The sequence below is a fragment of the Brachycentrus maculatus genome, unplaced genomic scaffold (assembly GCF_059751285.1).
Source record: "Brachycentrus maculatus isolate JH-2025_06_01 unplaced genomic scaffold, ASM5975128v1 h1tg000241l, whole genome shotgun sequence".
NCBI classification, from domain to species: domain Eukaryota; kingdom Metazoa; phylum Arthropoda; class Insecta; order Trichoptera; family Brachycentridae; genus Brachycentrus; species Brachycentrus maculatus.
The window spans coordinates 418,193-430,903 of record NW_028280992.1 but is presented as its reverse complement, the minus strand read 5'-3'; the positions used below and the strand labels follow the sequence as shown (position 1 = coordinate 430,903).

Genomic DNA, 12,711 nt, shown 5'->3' with positions numbered 1-12,711 from the left:
TACTTCAGTAAAAAATGAGCACCATGCACATCTCGGTAATAAAAAAGCGTTATCTATGACTAAATGATACACATGAAGAACATATTGACATATTTTGGCAGGAAATTCCAATATTCAAAAAATATTCTTGAATACTTTTTAAATTTATAGTGATTTTTCTTTATGATTATTCTTCCGTGTCTTTTATATACTTAAAAAATAATGTTTATTTCATGGTTATTTGGCTAATAAATTAGATTAAATGTATTGTCAAAAACAGCCGTTTGATTTATTTCTTTATGAAAAATATAAATTACATTTCAACAAAACGGTGTGGTATTTTAACTCAAAAATATATAAATTAAATTTATATTACATTTCATATAAATATATTTATCAAAAAATAACTCTTTCAATAAACGATGATATTATTTTACTATTTTACCATTTTAAAATGTACAAAAAAATATTCTGTGGCAAAATAATCTTTATGAAACAAAAAAAATAAATGTGTTTAGTTTATTAACTTTTATAATTTGACAATGGATAGTGTTCCTTGTACTTTTCCAAGTGTTGTTCCATCTCTTTTACTTGTTTCCTGAAAGAAAAAAATCAGGTGTTATCATAATTATTATTTTTTATTACATAGTTAGACTTCATTCTAACTAAAAATAATATTTAAGAAAGATTGAAAACCCTTCAATGTAACCTAATGGAATTTTAATTTATTAATAGCAGTTTTAAAATTAGGTTCGTGAGATTATCGCTGGTAGCCCCCGGAAAGAAATTGCTTCTCGAGTTCGATAATTTGTCCTCTAGTTAGTCAATTTCGACCCCTAGATGTTATCTTTTTTCAATCACGGTACTACAAGGTTGATATGATTAATATAAAAAAAATTAAAGTTAAAATGCTGATAAATATTGTAGAATATATATATAAATATCATTGTTACAATAGTGTGTAAAATAAATAAAAATATGTAAATGGGTACTAACTGAATATGTGGTGGCAAATCATGATACACGTCAGAAAACATTTCCTTCCAATTTGGTTTGAGTTTCTTTTCGGCTTCTTTCATTGTGTTGAGGACTCGTTGCTTAGTTTCTGCAGTCAGGGCATTTTCCATTTCTTGGTTCCACCAATCCTTAGATTCCATGAAAAGTCGCAGTTTTCCAATTGGATTCTCTGTAGTGTTCCACTTGGCAAGATCAGATAAATTCCTATATGCGCTACTGTCATCAGATGTCGAATGATGCCCAACTCTGAGAAGGGTGAAAAGTAGATTAACAAAAATTTAGTAGACAGAATAATTCATGCACGTTTTAATAACAACTTTGTCATAATTTGAATATTTCTTCCTCTGTATAATGATTTTTCGATAATGGTACTTTATACCTGTATGCCATTGCTTCTATAAGAACAGGTTTATTGTTTTTAATAGCGTATTCCCTTGCCATTTTTGTCGCATTATAAACAGCAAAAATATCCGTTCCATCTACTCGAATCGTATTGATGCCCATCGCTGGACCTCTGGCAGCTATTCCATCACCCTTATATTGTTCATCTGACGAAGTTGAGATGGCATATCCGTTATTCCGACTAAAAATAATTTTAAAAATCAGACCAACAATGAAAATTTACCCATAATATCATCTGCCGCTTACTGATGTTCTATAAGTGAAATCCTATGCCAGTTTCAGCATAATATTTTCGGTTATATTTATGTTTGATTTTGTTTTAAATTATTAACAAAGTGCAAACATCGCATACCGTACAAAAATACAATTTTCGGTTAAAATTTTAATTTTCTTCACCTTCGTTTTAATTTAAATAAAAATATAACGTTGTAAATAATAATAATATCTCACCAGAAAAAGATCACTGGACAGTCTAGAGTAGCAGCAAAATTGAACGCCGGATGTGCATCCCCCTCGGAAGCTGCCCCTTCTCCAAAATAGCAGATAACACATTTTTGGTTATTTGGATTCAATTTAAAAGCATACGCTGAACCGACTGCTTGAGGAAGCTGAGTACCTAAAAACCATTCAATATTATAGAATAATTTTCGTAAAACATTAGGAAGTTTATTAAAAAATAATATTTGACATAAATGATTCATCAATTTGTTGGTTATCTTAAAAAAAATTAACAACAACAAAATTTATATTTTTAGCAAGGCCAGCGGGCTCCGTGCAATAAACCACACTGGTAAAGATGTGGAAGCACCAACAAAAAGTATTGTGAAGTCCAAGTACTACTTTCCTATATATTAAAATGTTTATTTTGCTAAGTGATTACCAAGTGGACTGGATATTGTTTGGATGTTGTGTTCTTTGCTTCCATAGTGAACGGGCATCTGCTTTCCTTTTCCAGGATCTTCATGATTACCATAACACTGATTAACCAGATAGTCCAGTGTCAGACCCCTCCAAATAAGCACTCCGCATTCTCTGTACTGTGCATATACCAAGTCTTCAGGGGAAAGAGCTGCTGCACTGCCAACTTGCAAACCTTCCTCTCCGTAATTGGTCATATAAAAGGATATCCTTCCCTGTCTGTGGATATAAAAAAATTGCTTTTATATTAATTAATCGTGAATTCACAATTGCCTTTAAAAATTGACCTTGTAGCGAAAATTGTTTACAAAAATACTAGGTCGGTCCCTTACACCCTGAATCCTACCCTCATTCAGTTTCAATCATCATATTTTCATGTAAATTACCGACGCTAAAAACCCATATGCCAAAAACAGATAAAGCACGCAGTCACCATCCGTAATTTTAAACATGATTTACAGTGACAATCAATATCAATACTTTTATGTGCAATATTTCATGAATTATGTCTGATGTATTTTTTTTAAATATCATTTTATTATCTAAATACATCGAATATCGCCAGTCATCAATCAAATTACAAATATCAACTGCCTATGAAATGTGGCATACAATACGTTAGTATGGTTAAGAATCTTATTTTTGTTTTGAAAAATGGCCTATAAGTGACCTTCAACATGATAATACATTGCTGTTAATGTTACGATAATTTAAAAAATGTGTGATTTACTTTTATTTTAATACTGATGTTATTATACATTAATCTAGCATGTTTCAGATAAGATAAAAATGTTTACCTCTGAGATTCATACAATATTTTGTCCATTGTGTTCAAAAGAGTCATGTCTTTATACATTTTTGTTACTGTTTCTTGGGATAGACCGGGATCTTCTTTATGATCTATTTTCCCCGTGTTATGGAGAATGCTGTATATTGGTATTGGGTCATAATGTTTAGATTCCGTGAAAGAAAGTTCATTAGTAAACGGAGCATTACAGCCTGGAAACCACTGCTCAGCATTTGCTTCGCTTCTCTCCGGTTGAGACCTAAAAGTTGATAACAACGCCTGAAAAAATATAACCAAATTAAAACAAAATATCACCACTGTAAAGATAACATTATACTACTTTTAAGACACTGGTTGTTACCGCTAATCCATTGTTGGTCAGTTTTTTAGAAACCAATCGCCCGCGTAGGAATAATGCCATTTTAAATAACACGATCGTCACGCCAACATGTAAATTTTAAACTGAACTGAAAGATAAATACAATACATAATACGTAGTTTCACTGTACTAACGTAAATGTATGACCTACGGTGGCCTGAAAACCATTACATATTCATAAAACATGGGCCGGGTCAGGTACTAAGAAATGATGACATATTAAGTAGGTATGATTTTTTTATAAATACAGTATTTACTTTGACGATACATAATAACATTATGTGTTATTTTATTATTGTTGTTTTGTATTGTACTCATTTGGTATTGAATTCAAACAAGGTAGGTAGGTAGGTGGTTTCTAGTTTGTTTCAAGCTGCTAAGTACATGTTTATAATTTCCGAAAACTGGTCCCAATTTTTTTGATAATATTAATGATTTAAAAAAAAAACTAATTTATATGGCGCCATTTTAGTACAAACTACCTCAAAGGCGCTTCAGTGTGATTGAGTTGGGGAAAGGGAAAAAATGGAAATGATTTGATAAAAAATCGTTTTTAGTTTTTAATAATCCATCTCATGGAGCATGATTTCAATGAGTTGCTTGAGTTTAATAGTCAATTTAAAATAAAATACTGAAATATCTGATGGGTATTTTACATAATACGTAAGAAATGCAAATATTCGCAATACTTGCTGATTTTAGTATTGCAAAATATTAAATAAGCAAAAATATTGAATAAGTAAAAATATGAAAAAAAATATCATAAAAATAAGTTTGACCCTGTTTCATAAAATGCTCAAAAATATATAAATTTGCTATCATTTAGTGCCTATGATCGTTAGTGTGAAGCTTAACTTTGACTTGAAGATAACAACCTATATGATCGTTATATTTGAAACTAGGTTTAATAATAAAACGACGAACTGAAGCAGGTTTATTTTTCGAGTTAAGCCGTGATAAAAACTGATACAACTTAAATACATATGCAAGTGTGTTGAGAATTTAATTCGAATTATAGCAATCCACATAGCAAACAACATCTATGGTTTCCTCTTTTTTTGAAAAATTACCTAAAATTACCTAGTCACTTGGACGTTACCAAGTGACTCTGCAATCTAGCTACGGCTTATGCAACACCGTTTATCATGTCCCTACTCAGGCTTCAACTTTATAAGTTTCATAGCCTATGCCTACTTGTGAGTGGATTTACTCTTTATGTTAAAAGTTACTATAATTTCATGCAATTCATGAGTGAAACTTCTAGGCAAAAACACCCGCTTGGTTTCCTCTCCCAGTCTGTATCCTTTATGTAGTGCAAGGATGGCCAACCCGCGGCCCGCGGTCTTGTATGAAGAATGTATTTTTAAACCAGTGATATATTTGTGATACACGGTTTGATACATCAACAAAATTTATGCCCTCAAGTATTATCTACGAGCCAAGTCATGCATTTTGTTATAAAAACAGTGAACAATATCCATACACACGCTCTTCAGCATTGCCAATTTAAGGCAATCTCAAAAAATCTCGAAAACCAGTTAAGGTGTGTAACTTCAACTATTGAAATAGATTTAGGAAAATTGATTAAGTAAGCGAAAAGAAACTCAAATTTCGCACTGAGTGGTCATTGATATTTTTTTTTTAATTGGTAATATTGTTTGATTGTGTCCTAATTGATAATTTTGATTGATTAAAATTTTCAAAATGTTTATTACTATATGAACATATACATTTTTGTATGTTTTCTTCTCACATCTGGTCGTAGTCATGTTAGTTTTATTCACAATTGCCCTGATTGTACTTTCTGATTATCTCTGCATTCAAATTATATATATAATACTTACAAAAAATCAATAAGTATGAAATTCGTTGTTATAAAAATTTATAATTATATTTTTTTGCCGTCTGTATGCGGCCCTTGGGAAAATTTTAGGTCATCGATGCGGCCCGGGGTGCAATTTGGGTTGGCCAGATCTTATGTAGTGCTTTAATATCCTCCACAATCCCCATCCATGGTAAGATTGAAAATGAATGGACTCAGACTGTCGCCCTGCCTGATGCCAGTACAGACTTTTACAGGATTTGAGAGTTTACCATCTGCTCTGATTCTGGTGTTTGTGTTTGAGTTGAGTTGCCTGATTATGTTGACTATTTCAGGGGGCGCTCCTCTTTCAGCCATATATCATTTAGTCAGCCGCGTTATATCATTAAGTCTGGCTCGGCCGAACGCCTTAGTGAAGTCAATAAAGCATACGAATGTCAGCCTATTATAATCGATAGCTTTTTTTTTATTTGCCTCACTATAAATACTGCACCTGTGGTATACCGATTTTTGAAAGTAAACAATATTTATAGTCACGCTTGATCTGCGTACCTACCTATCTTTAAACAAAATATTTTGTCTCTCGTCTACTTCTTTGAGTCTATGGTGTATATTTTTTTTGACAGCTGACGTTTGACGTTTCCAGTTGATGTTTCCATGCCGAACTGGTTTTTAGTTTTGAATATTTAAAAATTGCACATGGGTAACAATGAATGAGGTTACATTTACTTCTGATTTAATAAAAACGGACATAACCGCTTTAAAATTGTATAAAGATGATATTTTATTAATTGGTAGGAACCAAAAATGAAAAAAATATATTAAATAAAATAAATATTTATCGTATTTAGATTGTAATTTTAGAACCGATGGTTTTCATTTCATTTTAATTAGTTATTTTATAAATTTGTAATCAAATAAAGACGGGATAAATATATAAATATCGTTTTTTTTTAGGTGTCGGTCATGTAGGTTACTTATATAAAATTTCAAACAAAAGTTGGATTTCAAAACAGCACATTTTTATTGGACAAAAAATTCGAGGTTTTGTTCCGGCCGCCTTAAGTAACAATGTTCTTGTTTTTGGGGGGAAGCAAGCAAAAATATACCATGTTAAATCCTCTTCACCCAAAGATTCACACTTGGAGACAACTAAAAATGAATTCACATTTCTTAACAAGGAACTGAAGTGCACGGATTGGATAATAAACTTAATATGGATTAAGAAAGAAGGCCAAATAGCTATTTTAACCGCGCATAATGTTATTCAGGTATTTAAATTTCTTTATTCTTTATCCCATAGAATGATTGAGTGATGAGAAATTGAAGATAAAATTTTTAGGGATTATTTCACCTTTGTAAGATTTGACGTAATTCTTACCATTGGTTACTAAAAAAAAGTATTTTTGAATGTGAGCAGTGGTGGGGGCAGTGTTACCATATACCAAACCAAAAAATCTGAATCAAACAGTCTAGAAATCTGTAAAGAATCAATAACCCAAAATCTCTGTAGGTGCCTATTTGCCATTGCTTTGAAATTTTGATACAAATAGCTGATCTGTTAAACAGAACTCACAATATGCATATTCTTCACCCTTTTCACTTGTTTCTAAACAAGTCTTAAAATAATTATCTTCGAGCCAGCACCGATCAAAACGTTGCGTATTACGCGACGTGTACAAAATGAACACTCGGTTGCATGAACATAATAGACATGTTTTAAGGAATCCTGCAGTACACTGCGTAAATTGCGTAATGTTCCATGACAAGACAAAATAGTACCCTACCCAATAATAAATAACGCACTCCAATATAAAATAAATTCTCACCTTCTTATTATCAAATGTTAATCATGCTCGAATCTATTCTTCTGTTTTATCATATACTATGTCCAATTCCAAAAATCTGCATAAAACTAAAAGTACTACCTAAGAGTAAAATCTGTCATCTGTAACAGCAGCCTAAAATCTGTATCAATACAGATAAATCTGTAAATATGGCAACACTGGGTGGGGGGGGACTCATTTAGGATGGGGAAGTTGTGATCTTTGATTAAACCTAACGAAAGATGATATTTGCATAGTCAAAAAACTTTATCAATTATTTGCGAGTTCCATACATTCAAATCTAGATTGATTCAACCATAAGTAGGTACCTTACTGACGTTTATTGAATTTATGTATATTTATTATTTTATGTTTAGAAGAATGTTGTAGTTCAGCAAAGCAGATGAGAAGAGAATGTATATTGTGGTTTATCTGTTTTTATGTAAAGTGAAAGGCAACCTAGACGGTGGTATTTTTCGGAGTTCTCTGCTTTATCAACGACAGTTTATAACTTACTAACTAACCATCACGCCGCTTCTCCGCAGGGGTAGGGCAGAGAGAATAGAACGCCACACTCTGTCTTTGCAAACATTATTCGCCTCTTCCACTTTCATGCATCTCCTCATACATACCCGCCGATTGTTTCAACTCCTAACCTGACCGCTTTCAAGTATTTGGCATTCCTGATCATGCCAAGTTTTTCTCGGTCTTCCTTTGCTCCTTTTTCCAATCACATTCGCCTCATAAATTTGCTGTACCGTTCTTTCCTCACTCATTCATTCTACGTGTTCAAACCATCTCAACACACCTTTCTTAATTTTATCGATAATGCTTGTCTCAGCTTTGCATTCCTTCCTTATTTCACTATTCGAACATCTATCATACATCGTTTTGTCGCACATTCTTCTGAGAGATGCATTTCGTCTGCATTCAGTCTACTTTCATCCTTCTTTTGCCAACTCCATGTTTCACTTCCATACACAACGACAGTTTATAATATTCTAATATAGATTTCCTGAAATATATTTGCTAGAATTATACAATTTGGTGCATTATTATGGTTAATTCTGATCAATTTTCGCCCCTGATTACTATATTATCACGGTTTATTTTCCATTCACGGATACGGATACCATATCACACCGCTTCTATGCGAGGTAGAAGAGAGAATGGAACGCCACACCACTCTGTCTTGCCAAACTTTTTTCACCTCTTGCATCCCTTATTCATGCCCGCCAATCATTCCCAACTCCTGACCTGACCACTTTCTGTTTTTTTCCGTTTTCTATTCATAATATTTTATTCACAGATATGGGACCTTGCATTAAATTCAATAACTGTTTCCTATTCGTGTGAAGAAAAATGCATTTTATATTCTGGAATACTTATAGAAATAAATGAACATGTATTGGCAATGGCGGGAACTGCCTTTTCGCAAGTTGTATTATGGAGCACAAAGTGTGAGCAAGTTTTGCACCAAATTACAGGACATAAGGTATGAGTTTAATAAAAAAATTATACTTATTGAAATATTTTTTACGATTTAAGAGTAATATATAATAAAACGTTATAATGTTTTCTTTTCAGGGAGTTATTTTTTCCATAGCTTACTGTAGTGATAAAAATATTATAGTTACTACATCCGATGACAGATCAGTTCGCATTTGGAATATTATTTCCAATGATTGTAAAGATAGCAACACGATACTTTACTGGGAAAGTAGTGTGGTTGAGTCCCGAGCTAATATGTTTGGTCATACAGCAAGGGTAATTTCAAGTGTTATACAAGAGGATTTTATTATGTCAATTGGTGAAGATGCGATTATGTGCGCTTGGGATTTTCAAGGAAATTTATTAAATAAGAAGAAAGTTTTCCAAGGTGGGGGATTGTGGTGCATAGATTGCGATGCTAAACAAAAGTTGATTGTCACCGGAGGTAGCAATTCCGGAGTTGTAATGCACAAGGGATTTTGTGAATCGCTCGAACCTATTTCCGAATCTCTAAACTTTCCAGATCAAAGATTGTCAGCCAAGAAAATAGCACTAACGGCTCGAGGAAACATCGTCTGTATTACGGAGCAAGGATACGTTATGTATTACGATTTCGAATTGGAAGAATGGAGCGTTAAACACGAGTTACCCTATTCTAAAACATATATGTGTATGTCTCAATCTCTCTGCAAGCAGTTTATTGCTTTTGCTGGAATTAGTGGCCAAATTGACATCTTTCTTGAACCTTGCAAATTTGATCCTAATTTAGTTCTCTTTTTAAGCAAACAAATAACAGAAAATAAAATTATGTCACTTCATTGGGTGGCAGACAGGTGTCTCGTAGTATGTGACGCAAATGGAGAAATATCCCTCTGGTGTTCCCAAAACCAGACTTGCACCACTACCTCAACATTCAGCTTACCCAAATGTAAAGAAAGATGGCTGACATCTGCCGCTTTGGAACCATCTAAAAAAAAATCTTTGTTAGTGGGTGATCGCTGTGGTAACTTACATCTCTTTCAAAAAGGCATAAACGAACCCATCATCTCGATTCCAAAGATCCATGGCAGACTTGGTGTAAATTTAATCGAATTTCACAATAGTCACATCATTACAACTGGCCGAGATGGGACAATAAAATATTTTTCACTCAACGAAAGTGACAAGGAAGATGTGCAAACATTAAAATATTTGCGTCATGTTAAGTTACCTTTTGAGTGGGTGCACAGTTTTATTGATAGAGATAAAAATATGATTTGTGGATATCAGGAAACAAATCTCATTGTTTGGGATTTGAAAGAACAAACCAATATTTGGTCCGTAAACTGCGGAGGTGGTCACCGGTCTTGGGATGTAATGAAAAACTGGCAAGAATTTGAAAATAAGCGACAAAACATTTTAAGGTTCATCTACATAAAGAACTCTGTAGTTCAAGCAGTTAGTAGTAAACTGCAAGACATGGGATCAAACAGTATCGTAAAAGGATTTCATTCCAAAGAAATAAATGCTGTTAAATGTTTATCTGTGAATGAAACAGTTTGGGATCATTTTTATCTAATTTCGGCTGGAGAAGATACGTGCATCCAGATAGCATCGTGTAAAATCGAGAGTGGAAATATAACTTATGATAAAGTTTTCGACTTGACTAATCATTTGTCTAGCATAAGATGTATGTATTTATTGCCAATTTTATATACCAAATCCCAGAGTGTAGAAACCAGAGAATACATTCTTTATACTGCTGGAGGAAGGGCACAAATATGTGCATCTAAATTAATTCTAAATATTTCCGATAAAGACACGAAAATCGAGTGCTACGAATTCGGAAGCTATATGCTTAAAGGTACCGATCTTGAAAGAATGAGAAAGGATGGCAATTGGTCCAATATGTCCAAAGAAATAGATGCTGAAACTAGATTCATGAGCTTAGATTGCATTTCTGAAAATAATTTAGAATCTTCAGGTATATTAAATAATAGCTTTCTTTTGGCAGCTTGCTCTGATGGATTGTTAAGGGTCTTCAAAATTGTGTGTGACCAAAAAAAGTGTGAACTTAATCTTCACTTATCTTTGGAACATCACAAAAGATGTATTTTGAATGTGCGAAGTTTTAAAACTAGAAATAATTGTATCGTCATGACATTAGCAGTCGATGGCACAGTTGCATTTTGGAATTTTGCCAATTTCACAGATGATTACGACGAAGAAGAAAAAACTCATAGTATAAAACCATTTCACAGCATGAAAATTCATAAAGCTGGCATAAATTGCGTCGATTTAGATTTTATAAATGAAGATCAAATTATTCTGGCCACTGGAGGTGACGATAACGCTCTTCACTTGAATATTTTGAAATCAGAAATTAACAATGACGAATGTAGAATTAAGGAAATCTCCAAGTGGTCTTGTGACACTTTTCACTGCAGTCAAATTACGGGCGTTAAACTTTTCCAAGATAATATTATGGCGAGCGTGTCCATCGATCAAAGGGTCACTGTTATGAAATGGACACATGACGGGACACATCTGTCTTGTAAATACTTAGGACAGTACTATTCTACAGTACCTGATTTACAAGGATTTGAAGTTGTGAAGTGTGACAGGTAATAATTGTATTACATATTTATGATAAAAATTTAATTACGCTGTCTGTTGACCAAGCATTGCTTTCTTAATTTTTTTCTATTAGAAACTAATTATTATTTCTTCATTATCTTAAAAGGGTTTTTATTTATTTCATGAATAATTAATATCCATAAACTAATAGTTATATAAATGGGGTGTAAAACCAAAAAGTTACTTTCGGCCAACCTGTACCTACAATATTTATTATATTTAGCCATCCAATACGGGAATGTTCAGTACACTCATTTCTTCAATAATCATTTTATTACCTCACATATACATATATTTTATACAATGATCTTAAATGTTGTTATCTTATCTTAAAGAAAATCATCAAAATATTTCAAATAAAATGTCTTATCTCTCTAATCTTGTGTTTTTTTTTTATTTCAGGAACAAAATTTCTTTTTGTTTGTTCGGAAAGGGTATTGAAATCTTGTCAGTGGATTTATAGCAGCAAAATGAAGATAAGACTGGAAATATTAGTCCTTCCATTACATAATATTATAAACTGTAATATTATTCCTATTTATGTTAAATAAATATTTCTTATCAAGATTTTATTATGATTATTATTGGGATGGAAATATGAAAGTCTGGTTTTTACAAGACTAATAATTGGTTTAAGTAATCACCTTATACTATACACTGTGTAACATTCATAATTGGCATCAACATTACTCAAATTTTTAACTATTGTAGAAGCTCAAGTGACACTTGACATCAGTTTTATCGAGCTGTATTTTTTTTCCTTGAACTACATATTATAGAGTATGTAGTTCAATGAAAAAAAAATAGGTTTCAAGCCAAATTCACCCGACTGCCATTATTAAAACTAAAAGTTTAAAAAAATGTATTGTTTAATAAAATAATATTTTGGTGTTTGTCTCATTTTTTTTAGGAATAATGATACTTAAAATAAATTACTTCTTTTCCATTTATGTCAAACAAAAATTATCACATAACAAAAGTTATAAATATTTGGAAGCCTTTTGGAAAATAAAATATAAAAAAGGTCACCAGCCCACAAAACTATATTTTCATAACTCTTAAAATGTTTATAGATAAATATTTATACCGACCTATCAGGACGAATGGCAACCCTATCCTTGCACACATTAATTTATTTTTGCTGATAAATGACATTAAAATATCAATTGAAAAAAAAATACTTTTGTTGATTTCCACCTTTCAGTTATATGATTTTTAGTAATTAAGTTTTGTTCATAAAGTTAACACTTTAGTCACGAACCTCATTCCATACTTACACACATAATTAAAAATTAATGAAACTTTAATTAGTTTTCATTAGTTGCACAGATTATGTTGTAGGTAGATCTTATTCAATAATTTCTTGGCTCCGTAAATTTCTGTAATATTGAAATAATTTTAGAGTAATCCGCAACCTTGATGATTATTTAATGATAGATAATTATTGTTATTATTAATCTCGGCCTCAGTAGTG

At 32.2% G+C, this 12,711-nt stretch overlaps 2 protein-coding genes across 2 annotated transcripts; one reads left to right on the top strand and one right to left on the bottom strand.

The window, feature by feature from the left end:
* Positions 1-244: 244 nt before the first annotated feature.
* Positions 245-3,567, bottom strand: BckdhA (Branched chain keto acid dehydrogenase E1 subunit alpha). Its single transcript, XM_088264973.1, has 7 exons — positions 3,465-3,567; positions 3,114-3,382; positions 2,279-2,535; positions 1,849-2,014; positions 1,376-1,579; positions 976-1,242; positions 245-577 (listed from the first exon to the last, which is right to left on the bottom strand). The coding sequence occupies exons 1-7, from the start codon at positions 3,522-3,524 to the stop codon at positions 502-504; spliced, it is 1,299 nt and encodes a 432-aa protein (XP_088121099.1). The 5' UTR covers positions 3,525-3,567; the 3' UTR covers positions 245-501.
* A 2,361-nt stretch (positions 3,568-5,928) lies between these two features.
* LOC148306445 (tRNA (34-2'-O)-methyltransferase regulator WDR6) lies at positions 5,929-12,637 on the top strand. Its single transcript, XM_088264998.1, has 5 exons — positions 5,929-6,098; positions 6,262-6,575; positions 8,440-8,625; positions 8,718-11,224; positions 11,640-12,637. Exons 1-5 carry the CDS (start codon positions 6,014-6,016, stop codon positions 11,698-11,700), a joined length of 3,153 nt encoding a protein of 1,050 aa, XP_088121124.1. The 5' UTR covers positions 5,929-6,013; the 3' UTR covers positions 11,701-12,637.
* The last annotated feature ends 74 nt before the right edge of the window (positions 12,638-12,711 follow it).

Bases quoted from the DNA above. Each gene is read 5' to 3' on its own strand.
- BckdhA (XM_088264973.1), bottom strand. From the start codon at position 3,524: ATGGCATTATTCCTACGCGGGCGATTGGTTTCTAAAAAACTGACCAAC. The intron at 3,383-3,464 runs GTAACAACCAGT...ATATTTTTTCAG, and splicing joins TGACCAACAATGGATTAGCG to GCGTTGTTATCAACTTTTAG. The intron at 2,536-3,113 runs GTAAACATTTTT...TTATATCCACAG, and splicing joins ATATTGTATGAATCTCAGAG to ACAGGGAAGGATATCCTTTT.
- LOC148306445 (XM_088264998.1), top strand. From the start codon at position 6,014: ATGAATGAGGTTACATTTACTTCTGATTTAATAAAAACGGACATAACC. The intron at 6,099-6,261 runs GTAGGAACCAAA...GTTTTTTTTTAG, and splicing joins AGATGATATTTTATTAATTG to GTGTCGGTCATGTAGGTTAC. The intron at 11,225-11,639 runs GTAATAATTGTA...TTTTTATTTCAG, and splicing joins GAAGTTGTGAAGTGTGACAG to GAACAAAATTTCTTTTTGTT.